Source organism: Enhydra lutris, unplaced genomic scaffold (genome assembly GCF_002288905.1).
Source record: "Enhydra lutris kenyoni isolate GAN:26980312 unplaced genomic scaffold, ASM228890v2 scaffoldscaffold22, whole genome shotgun sequence".
Classification (NCBI taxonomy): domain Eukaryota; kingdom Metazoa; phylum Chordata; class Mammalia; order Carnivora; family Mustelidae; genus Enhydra; species Enhydra lutris.
Window position 1 is genome coordinate 40154010 of NW_019154106.1, and position 21446 is coordinate 40175455.

The window sequence follows — 21446 nt, forward strand, 5'->3', positions numbered from 1 at the left end:
TTGCCCAAGTCTCATCCCTTGTAAGATGGGGATAACAACATAGCTTGTTGGGGGATTCAATGAGGCCCATAGTAGGTACTCAGTAAAATGTATCTCTTATTTATTTATATAAAAAACACCTTTCTATATAGATTGTGCGTGTGTGTGTGTGTGTGTGTGTGTGTGTGTGTGTGTGTATAAATGTATTGTGAAATCAGTTCCAGAAGAATATATAGAGGACGGTTTATATTAGCATCCTTCAGGGAGCATGCAAAGGAGAACTTTTGATATGTACTTGTACCATTTTACAAGCATATGTTATTTTTGCAATTTAAACACACTTTTAAAAAGAACACACTTCTGAAAAGAACACATTTTTGAAAAGAACACATTTTTGAAAAGAACACACTTGGGTATGGTTGTAGAAGAGAAAGGGAGGGGAGGTGAAGAGGGGGAACGAAGAAGAAGAAAAATGATTTTCTTCAGGCAGAAGCCAAGGCTGGATCACAAAGCATCTTGACTGGCTAAGACATCCTACTTCTAGTTGCAGAGTTTCCAGAGCTCTGTAGGCAAAACCTTCTGCCATATATATATCAGCCATACACAAATTTCCTTCATATTTTCTCAAATATTCTAGCTGGGGGTAGGGCAGAAACCCAGCTCCACTGAATCAAGTCACCCTGGGCTGGAGAGGTAGGTCAGGGAGGCTCTGACCTCGTTCACAGTGGGAAGGCTGTCTAGACTCTTGGAGCACTTTAAGGAGTGAGGGGCAGCCCCCTTGGGTCTCGGGAGAGTACAGGGAACATCTAGGACAAATCCTATCAGACAGACAATGCTTCCAAGAGATCTGAACATGTTCCGCAAAGAAGTCTATACCCCTTTGCCTGGGAGGAATGAAGGAGGGCTCTGCCTCTTACTGTAGAATCTTCTATGCTGATTCGTTTCCCCAGTGTCCCATAGGACACAGACTGGAGCAAGCAAAGGTTTGTTTCACTACCTTCTGGGCAACAGCCCCCACAATGCTACTCACCTTTCCCCCCATCCTAAAATCTCAGGGCTATGTATAGCAAAAAGTCTTATCCTCTTTTGATAAAAGTTACATCACCAGAACACAAGAATAATGTTGCATATTCTTTTATGTAGCCAAGGTATTCATTTGGCCAACCCATAAGTCTTTTCGAAGGGTGAAATGCCCCTTCTATTTAACTTCCTTCATATTACTTTTGATGGGTAAAAATCTAATCAGTTTACACAATGCATCCTCCAAGAAGCTTGCATTTCTAGAAAACCATCTACCATATACAACATGTTCTATGAAAGTTTATTTTCAAATTGTAGATGCTGTATCACTTCTCTCCATAGTTATCTTCTGGGCCCTCACTGAAACAAATACACGTATTTCTGCTAGCAACTAGGAACATATTTCCCCCACTTTCTTAATGCCTCTGCTAACAAAGTTCCTGCCAGCCAATATGTCCTGTGGTCCATCTTATTTACAACCCGCTCCCATCCCTGACCAAACTCACCCAAAGGAACTGGATCTGCTGTAAAGGAAGATGTCAAAAAGGATCCTCAAGAAGTTGACTTACCTTTCTCATGGCTGTTTGGTGGTGGTGGTGGAAGCGGGGAGGTGACAGGTTTGGACTTGTCATAGTTGTTAAAGCTCTGGCTGCGTCGGTTGTTAGCAGTGGCTGACCCTCCACGTGTTTTGGCTTCGCTGCCTGCAGCAGATACCCTTGCAGTGGGACCTGGAAGTCTAAAATCCAAGAGCAACAGAAGGATGGATTCAGTCTCAGGGGTACAGCAGTGTCTCAGAAGAAGGAACTGCAGTCATGCAGGAGGTAAACGAACCATTCAAGACATTGGGTCTGTGGAGGTTTGCCAATCAAAAGATTTAGTGGAATCACTACAAACACCTAGGCTACTAATGACCCCAGCAAAGTCCAACAGCAAAACTTGAGTTTGCCTTTGAGCAAAGGCAAATTCTGAAGGAAAAGTAAATGAATATGTTTGCTGATTAAAAATACAAAGTTCATCTTCCTTTTTCTCTTGGATGAGTAATTTTACTTTTCAGTGGGGCCAAACCATGTCAACTCTAATTTTATGAAGTGTGGAACATAAAGGTCAATTAAGACTCTAAGTGTTTACATTATTTGTACATTAATACCTACCTTTGGTTTGTCATATGTTTGTCATAATCCAGGGTTGCAGGGTCAAGAAAATGATGTAATTTATAATGGTCAGAAAAAGACTAGCTAGCACTCAGAACCCAATACAACTACAATGAGAAAACTTATGGCCTGGGTGGAAACATGTGTTGAGACATGTATTCTTCCTCAACACCTGACAACTTGTCTCCATAGGCATTACTTAGAGGCTGAAGGCCAGCTTCTCTGCACAGTAGATGGATAAAATAATACGTTCTTTCTGTAGAACCAGCAGGAATCCATTAACCTAAACACACACATACATGTTCTCTTTAAATGAAATACCTCTATTGGGGTAATTTGAGAAATAAGCTAGCAGACATCTTTGTAATATGTCTCAAGATATTATGGCCTCCTCCCCCAAGAGTTAAGGTTAAGTCTCCCCAGATCAGGAACTTGGGTTCAGAGACTACAAAGCAGCCTGTTTCTAATCATTAAAAGTTGAAAGATGAATAAATAATGAAATAGTTCTATCTTTCAGCTAAAACCCACTTAACTGTGTTTAAAAGCCACTGGAACCTCTGCTGACTAGCATTAGATCTAGTGATAAGTCTGAACTTTCAACCCATAAAGCTTTCAACTTTCTCTTCCCATGCAAATCTGTAGGCACCAAAGAGGTCTGCAGTCTGGAAGCATTTTACATATAAGCAGGCAATCACTTTAAACTTTTCTTGCTGGCTGAGCAAGAAAGATGGTTGTAGAATAAACAGAGAACATGAGCTAGTGTGAGAGCACTGTAAAATTTATACAGTTAAGAAGAAGGTGGCCCAATTCCCTGACTGGGAACTAGGCGAGAAGGAAACGGGGTGAGTTCTCCCCGACCAAGTGGCAGAGAGAAGTGCACTTTCCACTGCACTGGGAGGATGTGCCCCTCTGTTAATTTACCCCATCTTGTTTGGAGAAAATATTCACCCCATAAAGACAGGCACAGAGTCGGGTACAAAACCAGCAGTGCCTTGGTCTATATTTGAATAGAGATGTGGCCAGCACAACTGGATAAGGAGGCCTAGGAATCAGATCTTGGTATGTCTTGGTTCTGCTTTGAGTACAAACAGCATCCAGTGAGGCTTCCAAGTCATTTTTAGTGGAGTACTGACAATTAATGGTAGGGATTCTGTAGGTGCAGATGTGGAGTCCTTTGGGCTGGACTCCTCTAACCCAGCTATAGTCTACAGGAGTCCTTATGCCCACAAACAGGCCTGGAAAAGCATTATAGCCTTGTTCCAAGATAATGTCACAGCAACTGTATGACGTGGTACAGGGTAAAAGGCCATAGCATTCTACTTCAGAGGGGGTTTGCAAGGAGTAGAGAAGCAAAAAGCAACAGGAAAGGAAAGATATATTCCTTTTGCAGAGCTGCTGAAGAGCCCCCACTGCCCTGACCCAAGCCTGGACCACAGATTTTTCAGGGCAGTCAGGGCCATTAGAGAAAGAAAATTGACCAAAGCATCGGATAGAATGAGTATAACCTTGAATTGCATAGGCAGTCTAGTCCTCTGTGAGGCAGTGTGGAATAATGGATAAAATATGGGCTTTTTCCATACACATGAGAGTGGACCAGTGTTATAATCTCTCCAAGATTCGTGTTCCATATCAGATAACTTTGGAATAATAATAAACTATCCAATAGGATAGTTGTTCATTTGGAATGGGGCTTAATGTCTGGCCTATTACAAGTACTTAATGCATGTGAGTTCCCCTTCTCATCCTCTGCTGAGCATGAATTCATAAATGAATTCGGCATTGTAATAAAGGAAAGATGCTTTGGTACAAAAAACAATCAAAATAATGGAGGAAATCGATGGATCTAGATGAAAGTATCAGAAGAGAGAGGACAAAAATCAACATAAGAAAGTCTGAGATCTACATTTTCAAAGAGGCAAGCCAGGTTTTGGCAGATGGTACTCATTTCCCTAAGAAACGTTCCAGAAGAGAAATTGCTTCATCCAAGTATCTGTGATGGAGACCTTATACTTAGGGTACCTCTGAGCCATCTGTAGGCCCCAGTCCCCAGAGTGAAACATTCCTGGTCTTGGATCAACCAAGCCAGTTCTGGTTTCCCATGGGTGGTCATCATCAGATTCTTTGCACTGAGTCAGGACCTAGAAGTGCACCTCTGATGGGAGCGGCATAGCCTTCAAGTGGCTGCAGGGTTGTGCCCAATTTCCTAGGACATGGAGAAGGAGCTCTTGAAGGCCTTGGAGGCAGCTGATATGAAAAGGAATGGTCAGCACATATTTGGACATCAAAAGCCACCCCAACGTTCAAGTCAATTCATGTCACCTTCTACCTCCATCACTGTTACACCTTAGTCAGGACAGCTCCTTGAACTTGACCAAATGGAAAGACTAGGTAGAGACCAAGTAATTTCTTCCAAGTTTCAGAAAGTGTCTAGATGCTTTAAAACATGGGTTTTGTTGTGAATGGGCTTGAGTAATTGCTTACTCCAAAGCAAGCCCCCTACCAACCCTCTGAAATTTCCAACAAATTGCACCTAACATACAAAGGCCTTGAATGAATGTGTGGTGGGTAGGAAGTAAGGAAAAAGGCTTGCTTGGATTGACCCATGAGGGAACCAAAATATTCTTTGGGATAGTGAGTCAATCCCCCCAATTTAATTCAGAGTGAATTATAAGATTTCAAATGTAGCATTTCAAAGACAAAGGTGACCTTGAGGACCTAAGGTACATGAGCAATCATGGGGAAGGCACTGGGTTTTCTGAAAATTGAAGAAGAGTTTTCTATGGTCTGAATGTTTATGTTTCCCCACCCCAAATTCCTATGTGGAAATCCTAATGCCCAGTGTGATCTCGTTGGGAGATGATTGGGAGATGATTATGTCATTACACAGAACCCTCAAGAATGATATTAACACCCTTATAAAACATGGTGCAGAATACTAGCTGGCCTCTTCCACCCTATGAGGACATAGTGAGAAGTCAGCCATCTGCCACCTGGAAGGTAGTGCTCACCAGAACCCAACCAGGATTGGCATCCTGATCTTGGACTTCCAGCTTCAAGAAATGTGGACAATAAATTTCTGTTGTTTATCAGCCACTGAGTCTGTGGTATTTTACTACGGTAGGCCAGACAGACAGAGGGAGGGTTCTCGTTCATTCTCCTCTAGATCTTAAGGGACTGACTGATCCCAGATGACATCTAAATTACATATGTATTGATAAAAGAATATGCAAAGGTCAGAAGTAATTCAGAGAAGGAAAATGATAATCTTGGAAGTTGGTGGGATGGCCAGCGAAGGTTCCAAATAGATGGGACCCCAGAGGAAGATGTGGCACATGGAACAGAAATGTGAGTGGAGGGCAAGAGGGTACGGAGTCAGGATGAAAGGTAGAGGTCTCCTGAAGAGGAAGGAAGGGCTGGTGTGTGCTGGGGAGTGGGGGACAGGTTGGGAGGAAATGAGGCTGGAGAAGCAGGCAGGGCACGAGTAGAGAAGTCCTTGTGTGCCATAATATGAATCTGGACATTGTCCTGGCCTCCAGCAATGAGGCATTTGTTAGGGAGGCTGGGAGCAGAGCTAGAGCAGAAAAGGAGAGTATCTATCCTCTGGTTCACAGTAACACAGACCCAGCTCACATTCCCAAGTTCATTACTGTTAACATCTTCGAGCATCACCAGAACTGCTATCAAGTCCCAGCCTGGAAACAGTTGCTACCTGTACGTTAGCATCCCTCTTCTCAGGAGAGTTGGGTCTTGCTCATGTGGACCAGCAGGGAGAGGGGAGCATGTCAAGTCAATCCTGCATCATTTATGGTGCCAGAATGTTCCAAGGATTCCTTTGCCAGAACAACTCTACTTCTCAAGATCATTCCATGTTCCAAACACAGTTACAAAATGACAGAGGGCACAGATGGGTTCTTTGAAACATACACATGTTGCTTTTCCAAAAAAAAAAAAAAAAAAAAAGTAAATTTAAAGGAAGTGGTGCTAAAAAGAGGCAGAAGAGAAACCCCGCTGTTGGAGCCATGGCTGATTTCGACAACATGTTCAGAGCCAAGCAGGCAGGGTGGTAAGTAGTCACTGCTGGCACATAACCTGTGAGCGCATCCCAGCTCCACACACTGTGCACGCTGTTGGGAACAAAGACCTTCTTCCCCGCAAAGCCACTTGAAATGGAGAAGATGGCCCTCCCAGGAAGGATGGTAGCTTGTGTGCACAGGTTTGGGATCTCAGGTGGAAGGTGTGATCAGAGATGCTTTTTTTAGCCAGAGGAGATCATTAAATGCTAAATCTCTCATCTCCATGGCCTCTGCTTTTCAGCAGCTAGACAAAGAGGACAGAAGTATGAGCCCCACCGCTTCCTCGCCCTAAGACGGTCATGTAGACCAGCTCCATGGGGCTTTGCTAGAGGTAGCCTGGTGGCCCCAGCTGTCCCAGATCAACCCGAAACACCAACATCACTGCATCTGCTGGTTATGGTGCACTCCTTATGGGCCAGACATAAAAGGGTTGGGGTGAGTTTACTTGATCCACATCACACTGAATGAGGCAGTGAGGAAACACGGGCTCCTGGAGAATAAATCATCTGCCCGGTGACGTGGTGAGTAGTGAAGAGGGGCTTTCAGGAGGTCTGACTAGCCGCACTCACAGCCGCCATGCCTCCATGTCTCTGCAGATGGACTATTCCTATGAACCTGGCACCCGCCGGTCTTGCCAAGGGAACATAATTGTAGTCGAAGGCAGAAATTTCTGGAAAACCTCCATCCCTGTGCTGATTCCCCCATAAGCCTCTTTCCTGCATCCAGACTCCTGGGTGAGGCTTCCCACCCTGTTGGATACCCCTGGTGCCTCTCGAGGTGTTTGACTCCGCCAGGTGTTCCAGCAATGTTTGCACTTGAGTGAGATCTATTTCCTGAGCTCTGGGAGAGGTGCCTTGCTCCATCAGCAGGGGTAAGGCTATTTCTTTTGGTGGCTAACATTATGGCTCCATTTGGTGATGCATGGATCAGCTAAAATACTTATCAGAATTGTGTTCAAGGCTGGGGGTGGGAAAGGGAGGAGGATAGGGAGGGCAAGGAGGATTATTAGGCAAATAATGAAACAAAGAACATCCTTTCATTAGCCTCATCAGAGACAAAAATGTATCCAAAAGAAACTCTAGGTGGGGGGATGTGACCCTGAAAGAAAGCCAGACCTTGGCTTTCAGTCAGTTTGGAAGCCCTAAACCCAGCACACCCTGGGGGAGGGGCAGACACGGCCTCACCCTTCAGTCCTTCCTCTCTTCCCACTGCCTCCTTTCACCATCCGGGACTGATAACAAATCATCCCGCGGTGGCCATGTGCCTCAAGCAGATATTTCCCCGGCAAGCTCCTGTTTGCTTTATCGTCTAGAACGGAGCACATCGTGGGAACAAACACTGGATTTCAGGTTCCCTCCAAGCTCATTTCCCTCCTTTCCTTTTGTCCGTGAAAGAATTTCAATCTACACTGGAACTGGAGGATAGGAAATGGAGCATCTCAGGCACACGCCCTCAAAAGAACGGCACTTAAGAACGGGGAGGCTGATTTCCCATAAATGTTTGATTTACGGATTATGGAAACTTATCTCTTGACCGATGCACATCTACCAGAATTCCTCTCCACCTCAAACTGATGAACATACTGCTTAGACTCTGGCTGGACCCTCACATGTCCCCTTGCTCTCCTGGTCCATCAATACAGCACAGCCCAGGGGCACCTGGGTGGCTCAGTGGGTTAAGCCTCTGCCTTCCGCTTAGGTCATGGTCTCAGGGTCCTGGGATCCAGCCCCACACTGGGCTCTCTGCTCAGTGGGGAGCCTGCTTCCCCTCTCTCTCTGCCTGCCTCTCTGCCTACTTGTGATCTCTCTCACTACGTCAAATAAATAAACAAATATCTTAAAAAAAAAAAATACAGCACACCCCAAATCCTCAATAGACTCACTTGTTTCTTGCTCTGGCATGTGTTTCCCAAACTGCAATTCCTCTGCTATTCCCAAATAAACTCAATTTGAGTTTGGTAATTTGAGCTTGCCTCAGTTTACCTCCTCATTTAGGTTGACACCTATGTAGGGACATCTGCACCACACTCAAAAACTGGGAACCCCGTTTGCCAGGGCAGTCGGTGTCCGAGTTGGACCCTGTGTTACTTTTCAGGGAAAGCAGGCACTCTCTAGTATGCTGTTATGACCTGGGTGTTTATGTCCTCCCCGCTCCTGCCCCAATTCATGTGTCATAACCCTAATCCCTGGGTGATGGTATCTGGAAATGGGGCTCACGGGAGGGACTTAGGTCATGAGGTTAAAGACCTCATAATGGGATTGGTGCTTTATAACAAGAGAATGAATGGGGCTTGCTTCCTCTTGTGCTGCTCTCTATGTGCGGACACAGCAAGAACACGGCCACTGAAAACCAGAACAGGGCTCTCATTAGAACCTGACTGAATGTCGTTCTGACCTTGAACTTCCCAGCCTCCAGAACTGTAAGGAAAACATTTCTGCTGTTTAAGTCACCCAGTTTACAGTGATTTGTTCTAGCACCCCAAAATGACAAAGCACAAGATTATGAGAAGCACTGATGAATGTGGGTTCCCTTCTGTCCCCCGGAACCAAGTCAGTGTAGTATCTGGACTTGGTCTACAGAGAGGCCACTGCCCTGTGGCTTCTTGTCTATAGCCAGGCAGATTCCAAGTTGGGTCTCCCGATGTGTAACCCTTTAGAAAAGGAAAAGAAGGCTCTGGCTAGAAAAGGGACCTAGAGCTTGACGGAGTGGGGCAGCAGGCTGACATTCAGAACGTATTTGCCACACAAATACAGAGTGGGTGTCCCTTTAGCTTTAAGTGAGAATTCAACAAAAAGTAAATGAAGCAATTCCACCCCAGCATTGGGTTCTGTTAGGATGTTACAAGTGGAGGCAAAAGACTGAGGGTAATGTCTGAAATCAAAGATTTTTATTAAAAGCAGCCTTGACAACCCCCTAAGTACCAGATTTCGAGGGGGAGGAAGAGAGGAGTGTAACACAGTAGTTAAGGTGAGAGTTCTAGAGTAAGATACCTGGGCTCAAATCCTGCTTTTATGTACTTTCTGTGTCACCTTGGGTAACTTACCTAACTTCCTCGATCTTAGTTTTCTCATCTGTAAAATGGGGACAATACCATGACCTGCCACATGAAGACTGACTTGAGGATTAAATAAGAGAATACATTCAAACTGGTGCATAATGAAATTCAAAAATGTTAGTTCTTGCTACTTTTAAAAGAACAGTGGATCCCAAAGACATGACCGGCATTTTCCATATCCTGGAACGGGTCCTCCTACGAGGCCATAGATGCAAAACTCTGTGTCAAGAGAACTAGTTAGTGAGCAAGGCTGATTTTTATTTTTAGGAGACTGAGGCAATCTCTCCAAGGTACAAAAGAGCATCCAGAAATGAAAATGAGACAGAGCTGCCTTGCTGCTTTGTCTCCTCCCACCAATGGGAGTCATGCTTCCATTCTTTATAATTCAAAAGAAAACCAATCCCACATTAGTAATTTTAGCAATAACAGCAACAATAAAAAGCACCACACACACACACAAAAGGGATGCAGGTGAGGTGGGATCAGGGCCAGGCCAGAGCAGGGAGCCAAGCTCATCAAAAAACAACTACAAAATCTACCTAGAAACTTACCTCTCCCTAAATCAGAAAGGATTTTGATGAGTGAACAAAGGCCAACTCAAAGAGATGTAGAAGCAGTATGTACAGCTTCATCTCACATAGGCTCTGACACACACATACACACTCCTTTTCAATGATGTCTCCCCCCCTCCCCCAGACACTCAAAACTCTCCAACATTGGGTCATTAGCCAAAGCACGTTTGGTTTGCTCAAACCACAAACATGAAACAGGGAGAGGGACTGAAAGGAAACTTAGCCAGAGCAAAGGGATCAATGAGTTGGGTTGAAACCATGCTTTGCAGGACACAGAAAAATCTAACCTAGAAATCTTTTTCTGACCCAGAGTGAAGCGGATGATTTTGCTTTGAGATGAGTCCTTGGATGACGCACTGCATGATGGGAAAGAAAAACAGTAGAAGAGATGAGTGAGGGGAGGGAAGATATGTTAGACACACACACCACTAATAGGAGTAGGTAACAGTGGGGATGGCTGGTTCGTCCTCTGCCCACTTTTCCTACAATACACAGCCTTCCTTCCGGCTCTAACTCTTCTGATGTGACAAAATGCCAACGTGAAGAAATTACCATCAAGATTATCTAAGAACTTCTGTGATTTCTTTTTTTTTTTTTTTAAACACCAAACATCTTTTCTGCTACTTGGGACATAAGGCTTCTTCTTCCCCTCAGAAATCACCAAAGTGAGGGGTGTCTGACAAGTAAACAAACTTTATACCTAAGAGTATCTAAATGTTTCTGTTTCACATACTTGTTCTACCAGCGTGTTTTTCAGGTAAATGTGCCATAAAATGTTGACCCAAAACAAGGGTATAGATGTTTGCAAGTTTTGCTGCTCTTGGGAAGATTCACTCTCAGTGGTATAGAAATGCTCATTTAAGGGGCGCCTGGGTGACACAGTTGGTTAAGCATCTGACTCTTGGCTTAGGCTCAGGTTGTGATCTCAGGATCATGGGATTGAGACCCGCATCAGGTTCCATGCTCAGCTCCGAGTATGCTTAAGATTCTCTCTCTCTCCTTCTCCATCTGCCCCTCCCCACTGAGCTTGCTTTCTCTCTCAAGTAAATAAGTAAATCTCTCTTTCTCTCTCTCTCTTTTTTTTAAAGAAATGTTCATTTAAAGACTTCTGAACTTGCTAAGTTCTAGGGTTTGGATGAAAAATCTGTACATGTCGGGGTGCCTAGGTGGCTCAGTGGGTTAAGCCTTTGCCTTTGGCTCAGGTCATGATCTCAGGGTCCTGGGGTGAAGCCCCGCATTGGGCTCTCTGCTCAGTGGGGAACCTGCTTCTCTCTCTCTCTCTCTCTCTCTCTCTCTCTCTCTCTCTGGCTGCCTCTTCGCCTACTTGTAACCTTTCTCTGTCAAATAAATAAATAAAATCTTTAAAAAAAAATCTGTACATGTGAGGAAACTAGATTGGGTTTAATAGAAAGGTAAACTTACTTACTGCCTTATAAAAGGTAGAAATATTTATCTTTCTTGTATCCATACACCCTATACCATGTTCATCCTATACCGACCTGTGTATCTTGACACATATTCTTTGGAACCCTATGCAGCAGTCTCAGGTGAGAAAGACAATGTTGGTGTTACTAGACTCTGGAAGTAAAGGAAGAGAGAAGAGAGAATACAGAAGAAGAAAAGAAATGAATCAATTACCAGGATTTTTCCTGACCAGTTGAATATTAGTAATACATATGGTAGACATAGATGGAAAGGAAAATGAGTCTTGGGGACTGTGCTCCTCTCCTGGACTCTGCACTGGTAAGGAATTTCAGGAGCTAAAATGAAGATCAAGTTCTTGGCCTCACATGGATTAATGAGAAGAGCTGAAGGGAAAAGGTAAACGTGAGTCTCCATTGGGCCATCATGGAGGAGTTGCTCGGATTCCCTCATGCCAGCAGCTCAAATTGCCTTTGCCAGCTTCCACGACTCCTTTCTTAACAAATTTCATGGAAAACCTGCCAGGTTTTAGTATTTCCTATCCCAAGAGGTGCAGTGTTTAGGCATGTTTGTAACTGGCACAGTTCTAACAGGGGACTGGAACTTGGCGTTCTGGGCTTGCACCAACATTTGTCACCGATGATCAAGGGTCCAAACCATTACCCTTGGGGCTCTGGTTACCAAAGACAAAGTGTGGGATAGAAATACAATGGAACTAAGCCAGTGTTGCCATTTTACTATTCTTAAATTTACAGCCAGAGCATAAGCATGGGATATTAGATCCCTAGAACTTAAGGATATGATCGTCCTTTGGAAGTAAAATTAGAACCAGTATATAATGTGGGAAACCATTCACCTGTGGAACTAACCCAATCTGGGCCAGATAAAGGATGAGGGAGGACACAGAGCAACTCCAAAGGCCAATCCATGTCATCACGGTACTGAGTCAGGGGGCCATGATGGTTAAGAATCACTCTGGAATAAATGGATCCTGGCTTAAGTAAGTTTGGCTCTTCTTTAGGTAAAGCCTTTATTAACAGCAGAACGTTTCTTCTTACTGGGAGATGGGTGTCCTGACTGGAACATCTGGTTTTCTTAAGAAAACATACGCCTTCCACTGGAGTGGGTGCCTCGGGCTAGCATAGCTTAGTGACACAAGCCCGGCGTTGCTCAACACATGTTCCTTGGAATCCTGTATGCAGTGAGAAGATCTATGAAGTAAGCTCTAAGGCTAAGTTGGAGGAATGCTTTCTATGGCCCCTTCTGAAGATTCACAGTGCACACGTGTTCTTCTCTCAGGCTCCCTCACCTCAATAAATAGCACCATTTACCACTGCTCACGCCAGGAATCCAGGCTTCATCTGTGATGCTCTCCCTCACTCCAGCCTGTCCATCGATTCGCAGCCCTGTTGGCTCACCCTCGTGAAGTGGTCCATCAAGAGATCTGCTCTACCCCTTGGTCCAAGCCACCGTCCCCTGGAGGACTACAAGAGCCTCTTACCTGGGGTCCCTCCTTCCATCTCTAGGCTTCCTAGTCTTATTATCCAGAGAGGAGCTAAGAAGATTTTTTTAACTCTAAATCAGATCAAGTCTCTCTTCTGCTCAAGAACCCCCAGTGGCTTCCTGCTACCTATAAAATGAAATGCAAACTCTTTCCCCAGTTTAGCTAGTACTCTGTGACTGGACCTCAGGCTCATGGCACTAGGCTACTGCAGGGACCACCAGTTATACTATCTTCCATGTAGATGGAGGCTTTGCTTTGCTTGTCATGTTTTCCAACTCCCCTCACCCAGTGAGCTCCAGCCACACCAGCCTTCTTTCTGGTCCTCCAACCTGCCAAGCTGTCTCTTACACCACAGGGCCTTTGCACCAGCTGCAACCTCTGGCTGATCTATTCTACACCTAAACTTCACATGGCTTGCTCCATATCATCCCTATCTCTACCCTGGTGTCATATTCCCAGAGAGAATCTCCTAGCAGTCCAACCTAAATTATCAACCTAATCCTTCTGAATCCCATCATCTTATTGTAGTAGCACTATCTGATAGTTCTCTTCCCTATTTTCCTGCTTCCTCTAGGAAAATCCAAAGAGTAGGCACATTAGTGGTCTCATTCATCTTTGAACCCCAAGTGCCTAGAACAGTGCCTGGCACACAGAAGGCATTCAAACACTAACTAAACAAATGAATGCATTTTTGGCAGATTCAAGGATCTGAGTAGACCTGTAGTAACAGTTCTAACAACTCAACCCAGATTATTTACCAACTTTTCCCCTTATGGGGCCCTTCTCCTGCAAGTTACCATCCAGGGAATAAGCACCCTGTAGAATACAGTGTGGGCAATGAGATCCTGGTCATTCAGTCACCCAGGGCCATCAGGGACCTCTGATCAGAGGATGGCTCGCACTCAGGTGGTTCTTCAGGTCAGGTGCAGGGGCTCGCTGCCTGGCTCTCTGTTCCTCATTACTAGTCCAGGCATTTCTACTTGCCTATAAATTTCCATAATGTAAATTGGATATAATTAGATAATTAGGGGATTTACAACACATCCAACACTGCTGGTTTTAACACCATCACAAGTGGGAAGTAGCACTTCTCAGGGGAAGGAAAAAGCGTTAACCATCTATAAGGCACCTGTTTTGTCTGGAACTGTTCTGTGCTTTGTCCAACTACAACGGGCTGCTGAGGGTACAAACGTGTGTGAGAAACCCTATAGTTATGAACACTGGTGCTTTGGGGGACTGGAAAGCAAAAGTCATTACTCTGCAGCACATGTTAAGTGAAACCAAGCAATCAATTTAATTAGTGACATCTAGATGATTTGCTAACTAAAGGTTTACAGCTTTAAACAATTACTGTGGACTTTTCTCTAGAATTTTACTGTAAGTCAAAAACCTTCTAGCTCCAAATCCCCATTCTTCCCCCTCTGCCATTAAAACGAATGTTCTACAAGGTGATCTTCTGCAGAGTTGTTGAGGAATGCAACTTTTCCCAATGTAACCCAGTAGGTGGTAAGCACCCTGGCCCTGTGCTGGCATATCATCCTACACCGAGAGCTCCACTGGCAGGCATCAGCCCCCCGGGAACGTGAGCAACACTCACACCCTAATCCTACAAAACAGAGGACCACAGCTGAGGCCGCTAACCACTCTCGCAAGGTTAACAAAACCCAGTCCCTGGCCCTCTCTAGGAAGGTGGCTGCCCCCTTCCTTGCTAAGCATTGCCCATCTTTCTTCTGTGCTCTAGATATCTCTCTTCTGGTACAGCAGAGGCATCTACAGCAGAACTTCTGCCTCCACTAAGCAGAATGAGTCACTCATAGAACACTGAACACCCAGCTTACAGGCAAACATGCAAAACCAGTCTGAAGTCTATTTTCGGGGCTGTTCATTGCCTAGGAGCATGTGCAACACAGGCCAGAGCTAGGCAAGAGCAGCTCATTAGCTCTGGCTGCTGGCCAGTCCGACCTCTGAAAGTGCACATCTCCACCAGGCACAGGAGGCAGCCCCGCCACATCCGGTCCAAGGTCAGGCTAATCCCCCCACTACCAGTAGTCTTCAGCACGGAAGGGGCCCAAAGGAGAACATTCCCAGCCTCAGCTGCAATGGGGCCGGGGGTGGGGGGAGGAGGGGGAAGGACGCCCTGGGGACCATGGAGTCACAGGGCGGCAGGGAGCCCCCACCTGGACTGCATCTCGGCTTGCGCTTTTGACTGCTGATGTGTTGCCGGCTGGAGAGGCTGGCCCGGGGCTTGGGGGGTGGCCGGCCCCTGTTGCTGAGGGGTGCCAGCCTGGCACTGGGAGGGGGCCCCGGCCACCTGGGCCACGGCGGGCGGTGGCGGCACAGAGAGATGCTGCTTCTGGGGCTGCTGCTGCTGCTGCTTGTAGCGGGAGAGGCTGAAGAAGAGGCCTAGGATGGCCTTGAGGTTGCCATTCCTGATTTCTGCAAGACAAGAAAGAGATGCTTTTAGACACGGAGTCCCAGCTTGGGAGCCCTTTCTCGCTCACGAGTTTCATTTCTCCAGGACAGGACAGGTTTCCTCAACACTTCCCCGGGGATCACAATCTGGGGAAGTCAGGCCTCAGCCACAAAGAAATTAGCTGCTTCTCCCCCACCGTGATTAGAGCGGATACACGAGGCAAGTTGCAACTGGATGTCTGGCAGGTGCCAGGAGGAAATTCTCAGCAAGGACACAACCAAAAAAAGTCAGACTCCTGATCAAGACCATGCTTGTTCTCAGGCAAAGCAACCAATCCGGGATGGAGGTGCTCCCCATGCGCTGAGGGGGGACTCGCTGGTCTCCACTTGGCAGCTCGGCCCAGTCCATGCTCTGTGCCCCCAGCCACTTTCGTGCACGCCAAGGGATTCCCACCTCACTCAGAAATCCTCACTCCGCTGTACCCAACCATCCTTCCCTCAAACACATGGCTCTGTGTCTCCCTTGTCTACTAAATCACTCATTTGGGGTGGGTGTGGGGATTGGCCATAGGAGTTGCTTTCATAAAGAACTCACACAAAATTCTGTATTAAAAAAAAAAAAGAGAACAGAGTGGGGGTAAGAACATTTTTATTCCAAACACAATTTTTTAGCTGTTAAAATGCATTTGCCTCAAGGCATGCATAAAAAGCTGCTGAGAAGGAATAAAATATTTATTCACAGGCAGAGGCTATGGTTCGAGGGTGTTTCTCCCTCGGGGAATCCCTTCTTTTATGTTCTTTTAACACCAGATGCAATGGCCGGGGCCTGAACTGATTCTGGGGGTAAAGTAATAGGGCCACCCAGCCCGAGGGACAGGAAGAAGGAATCTTGGGGGCTCCCTCTGCTTTGCTTCTATCGGAGGCTGAATTTCCTTCTCTAAACTGGCAAGGGGGTGGAGGAAAGGGCACATCCCCTGTGTGGGGAATGCACAGGTCCAGGTTAGCCCCGGGGCTGGGAAGAGACAGGACCCTTGCACGGCAGAGGGAATGAATGGGATCCTTTCAGAAACAAATCCCATTCCCTGCAGGCCTGCCAGTGTCCTGGGCGTGATCTGAGCAGGCCAGGCTGAATGACTGCCCCAAGAAATGAGGATCACAACTGACAACACAATGTGGCTCTCTGCGCCTCACTGGCAAGACGGACACAGCTTTCCCATCACACAAGGTGGTCCTACAGATGCAGTCAGAGCCTATCTGTGTAAGCGCACCATGAACAGTGAAGGCCTTCTCTGGACCTGGTTGCTAATAACCATCTCCCCCCCGCCCCCCCCAGAATCCTGGATGAGATTCCCATACAGGTCTGGGCTTGTGCCTTAGAAACAGTTTTTACTGGGGTCATCTTGGGACTTATCATGCAAACCATGATGCTTCTGAGAGTGAAAGGGGGGAGCTTTTAATTAGGCCAGGGGGTCAGGTGTAAGCTAGGGCTGGCCCGGGCAAAGGAGGATGCTTATAAACCATCTTGTGCAATCTGGGGAGCGGAGAAAGCCCCACAGAGCTGGTGGAGACCCCCAGGTTCTGGAGGTCGTTCATCTGGCATGCAGGTTAGCACCTGTTAAAGAACCTGGGGAACCATTTACCGCCTCAAAATTAAAGTCACAGGAGGGAGAAAGTAGAGCTAATCATGGGGATTGGCGAAATCTATGTAAGATTTATTTTTAGTACCTTTGATCATTACAGGTTATACAGTTTATAAGAACAAGGACTACCACTAATTAGTATGTATCAGGTTAAGCTCTTAATAAGCATGATCTCATTCAATCTCTACAATCTGGGAAGTGAGTGTAAACGTCCCTCTTGTACAGAAAAACAGCATCTCAGAACGGTTTCAGGACCTCTCCAAGGAAATACATTACGGAGCTGGGATTCGTGATTTGAATCTAGGTTTTTCCCTCTCAAAGCCTGGTCTCCCCACACTGTGTAACTTGGCTTTACTTGTCTACCCATCATGTGTGGTAAATTTAAAAGCACAAGCAGATAATGTTTTATTTATTAAGCTAGCTGGTGGGCATATAAGTATTCTTTATCCTTCTGTAAGTATTCTATGATTATGGAATGTTTGGCACATTCCATAATACATTTTTTAGAACCACGTAAGAACAACAAAGAAGGGAGGAACTATAAAGATTCAGCACACGCAGGGGCGGACGGGTTGTCTCCTGAGAGAGGCAAGCATGTCCACATCAGCATCTCCTGGCAGGCCAGTCCAAGCCAGGGCAAAAAGAGACAGCTTTGTCGTATTCTCTACCCACTGTGGTTGCTAAGTCCCTTACTGTTCATAACTCAGCATCAGTCCCTAAGCATCACTTTCTCCGTCAAAAAACAGTCTTCCCGGGACGCCTGGGTGGCTCAGTTGGTTAAGCAGCTGCCTTCGGCTCAGGTCATGATCCCAGAGTCCTGGGATCGAGTCCCACATCGGGCTCCTTGCTCATCAGGGAGCCTGCTTCTCCCTCTGCCTCTGCCTGCCATTCTGTCTGCCTGTGCTTGCTCTCTCTCTCTCTCTCTCTCTCTCTCTCTCTCTGACAAATAAATAAATAAAATCTTTAAAACAAAAACAAAAACAAAAAAAAAAACAGTCTTCCCACACATATACTTCTTCTTGGCAGGGGGGATTTTCATGATAAAGATCACTGATTTTTTGAGCCAGAAAGACCCGGGTTTGAATCTCTAAAGTTCATCATTTATAGACTGAATTTTCAGAAGACTCAACCTCTTGGGGCCTCCGTTTTCTTCTTTAAAACGGGCATATGCCAAACTGCACCTTTCCCACAGGCTTGTTATGGGAATTAAGTGACCACTGAATGAGAAAATGCATGCAAAGCACCCAGGACGCTGCCTGACTCTACTTCCCATTTTGGTTCAGAAAATACGGCCCCTCTACCTACAGCCTCCTCAGAACTCACCACAGGGCTCTGTCCCTAACGGAAGACTAAGAAGCTGCCCATCCCCCCTGCTCTTTCCCCCTGAGGGCACAGTCACAGGCATGGAGAAGGAAATTAACCAGGAATGATCTCATATTAGACAAAAGACAATGGGGAACTTCCGATTTGGGTTTTTTTTGGTTTGAGAAAGAGAGCCCTCACACACATGTGCCTGCTGGGACAGGGGGAAGGCAGAGGGAGAGGGAGAGAGAGAATCTCAAGCTGACTATCCACGCCCGGCACGGAGCCTGACACAGGGCTTGAACTCACAACCTTAAAGTCACAACTTGAGCCAAAATCAAGAGGTGGGACACCTAACCACCCAGGTGGCCCCCATTTCTCTTTTAAACAGCTTTACCCAGGGGCAATTTGTATCCAGAAAATTAAGTGTGTGATGATTTTCAGTCACTTCAGTGAATTGTCACCTTTGCCTATTCCCATCACCCTAAACAGAGTCCTCCGGCTCATCCGCAGTCAGTCCCCAAACCCATTCCCAGGCAATGTCGAATCTGCTTCCTGTTTCTATAAGCTTCGTCTCTTCCGGACACTTCCTGGAAGGGGAGCCATATAACATGTAGTCTTTTGCATGTGGCTTCTTCCACGGAACATGTTTTTAGATGACCCACGTTAGAGCATTTGTCATTAGTTTCGTTCTCTGCATTGCTGAGTAACCCGCAGTTGTATGGACAGACCACATCTTCCAGGCCCACTCCCCAGGTGGTGGATGTCTGGACTGCTCCCTTTTCTTCGCAGAGCAAAAAAACTGGAGAGGTGCAGATGCTCTGTTTGGGGTTGGAAGCCACAAAGTTTTTGCCATGGGTGGTCTACAACAGACAGGACCCAAAATAGCTGGAATTGTGTTCTCCCCACATTTCCGAGGGGAGTGTGTCTGCATTCCACGAGGCCTGGTAAGCGGGCGGCACTGACTGGCAAACGACACAATCCATCGGCCCACAAAAAAATGTTTCCCTCATGACATTTCCCAAGATTTGGAAAAAGAGTATCATTTTATTTCGGATCAGCTGTCCTCATTCTAGAATTCTAGAGAAAGGAAAAAACCACAGACCTAGCTAGAATGGACTCTACACTAGCTAGCTGGTGTCTACCTCTGCCTGAGAACCTTGATGGCATTTCTGTTTGTGGCCACACCCACATCCGCTGAATGGGCTACAGCAGTCATTTTTCCATTTCCAATAAATTCAGTAGCACCTGGACTCTTTAATTCCCTCCAGTTCTGATTTCTTTGCTCCCACCAGCTGGTATGAATGTGCCCAGATACTGTACAGGGACACCAGGCATGAAGGATAGGAAAAACAGAGTTCTTTTATTCCAGCATTACTGAAACCTCAGACCTGGTTTACAAAGGCACAAACACTGGGATAATCTAATACAAAGAAATCTGCTTTGTAGGGAAGAATGGACCGGAAGCCAGAGGAAGGCAGGGCCAGCTCAGACCAGACCATGGAGTCGGAATTCCTATCCAGTTCTCTTAACTCACAGGGCCGTCCGACTTACGTGGCTGACCTGGGACTGTGGGTTCTGTGGCATTGCTCCTCCATAAGCATAACCTACACTCCCCACAGAACTTCCCACCTCATTCCCGCAGCCCATCTGTGTCCTGTTCACCAAGCCGGTCAATGGCTACACCCACGGGGCAAGTGGGACGGAGGAAGGGCGTGGGAGAGCCTACAGGGCCCCTTCTGGTAAGGAACAGAATCAGGTCCACTCCATGCCACACAGGTGATGTGGGTAGGAGGAAACAGAAACAATCCACCTATTACTTTTCTCCTGACGGACCAGAAAGACCTGAGCTCTCTGGCTCAGACGAAAAGGGGAACAAGCTCAACATCTAGGTTTCTGGCCAAACCAGGTCTGAACTCATCAGGTCAGCAACCAACTTCACTCCAAAAGCATGCACTCCTTCCTGGAGGTACCCGGCAGGATCTTCCTGCCTCTGTCTCCTCCAGTCCTCAAGGTTGATAAAGAGGGGGTCTTCAGTCCTGTCATACTACCTATGCCTTGTCTTCTGTCTGGACTTCCCATCTTCTTTCCTGTCTGGTGAATGCCTCTGTATCCTGTCAAACCCCAGCAAAATCCCACTGCCTCTGTCAATCCCCCTGACTGCCCACAAGCCAAGCTAGTCACTGGCTTTCTTTGTCACTCTGTGTACGTACCAGTAGCCCAGCTCTCTTATTAATGGAAACTGGAGCTAAGTTTGTATGGCTGAGACTGTGCCTGGTATACAGGACGTGCCCAGCAAATGTCTGCTGAACTAAATAGGATATGCCTCACCCGCCAGACCTTCACATCTCCATTACGGGAGGACGGGCTCAGGGCCAGGTGTTTGCAAATCTCCCAAGGGTAAAAACTATCTTTGCCCACTGGACAGGTTTACAGATGGTCATGACTGGTGGAGTGTGCATCGGGGAGGGGTTGAAGGGATCTTGAAAATCACCCAGGTTAGGGTGAGGCCCAAGCTCCCACGACACTGGATGGTTCCAACTGTCTGGAACACAGAGGGGGCAGGTGAGAAGGCCTAGTCCAGAGGAAGTGTCCCAAACCAGTAGTGTCTCCATGGGGGTTCCCCTGGGCCCGCAGCCTCTATCCTGGAACAAAGGCGCTCTGTGGTCCTCTATCGGGCAGGTTGGGACAGGGCATGATCTGCGGCAATGTTTCAAGGACAGGTGCATACACCCTCCCGAGGTTCTAAATCCTGCTTTAGTCACTGGAAGAGGGCGGAAAAGTACATATGGGGTTTTCCAACCGCCCATGGTTTTCATCAGAGGAGGAGCCTCAGGGCATTCAACCGTCTTCAAAAGGAAAACAAAAAGCATTAAAACTACATTATTTCTTTAAACACAATAATGCTTTTCTAGTAATTATGCAGGTGGTTAAGACTGTGAGGAACGACAAGAACACCAGGCCTCTGGAACAGATGAGTAGCTTAGCCACGGCTGACCTTGTGGGCCTCCCTTTTCCCATGTGGGACTTAATCTCTCTGGGCCTTAGTTTCCTCCTCTGTATGATGGGGATAAAAGGAATACTGATCTCAAAAAGTTGCGGGGATTAAATAAGATATAAAACATGTACAGCACTTAGCTCACTGACTGGCACATGGGTTCTCCATAAACGGCTTCTAGTCCTATAATTGAACAGTATGTCAAGTGAGAGGTTTCTTGTAATCCTGAAATTGAATAAAATGAATAAAGCCCATTTGAGGATAAAAAGTCTCTAAGTGTCCTTCCTCTAGAAGTTCAAGGAGTTGACAAAAGTGTGG

General features: G+C 46.4%; 1 protein-coding gene across 3 annotated transcripts in view; it reads right to left on the bottom strand.

The window, feature by feature from the left end:
- LOC111149981 (neuron navigator 2) overlaps nt 1-21446 on the bottom strand; it is a 393207-nt gene that overhangs the window by 211033 nt on the left and 160728 nt on the right. For 2 of the 3 annotated variants that reach the window (XM_022507270.1, XM_022507268.1), the window contains exons 5-6: nt 14954-15212; nt 1569-1735 (exon numbers count right to left, since the gene is read on the bottom strand). In XM_022507270.1, coding sequence (XP_022362978.1) covers nt 1569-1735; nt 14954-15212 — 426 coding nt within the window. Of the gene's footprint in view, nt 1-1568; nt 1736-10137; nt 10207-14953; nt 15213-21446 lie in introns of all 3 variants that reach the window. The other variant, XM_022507267.1, reaches the window with a different exon arrangement.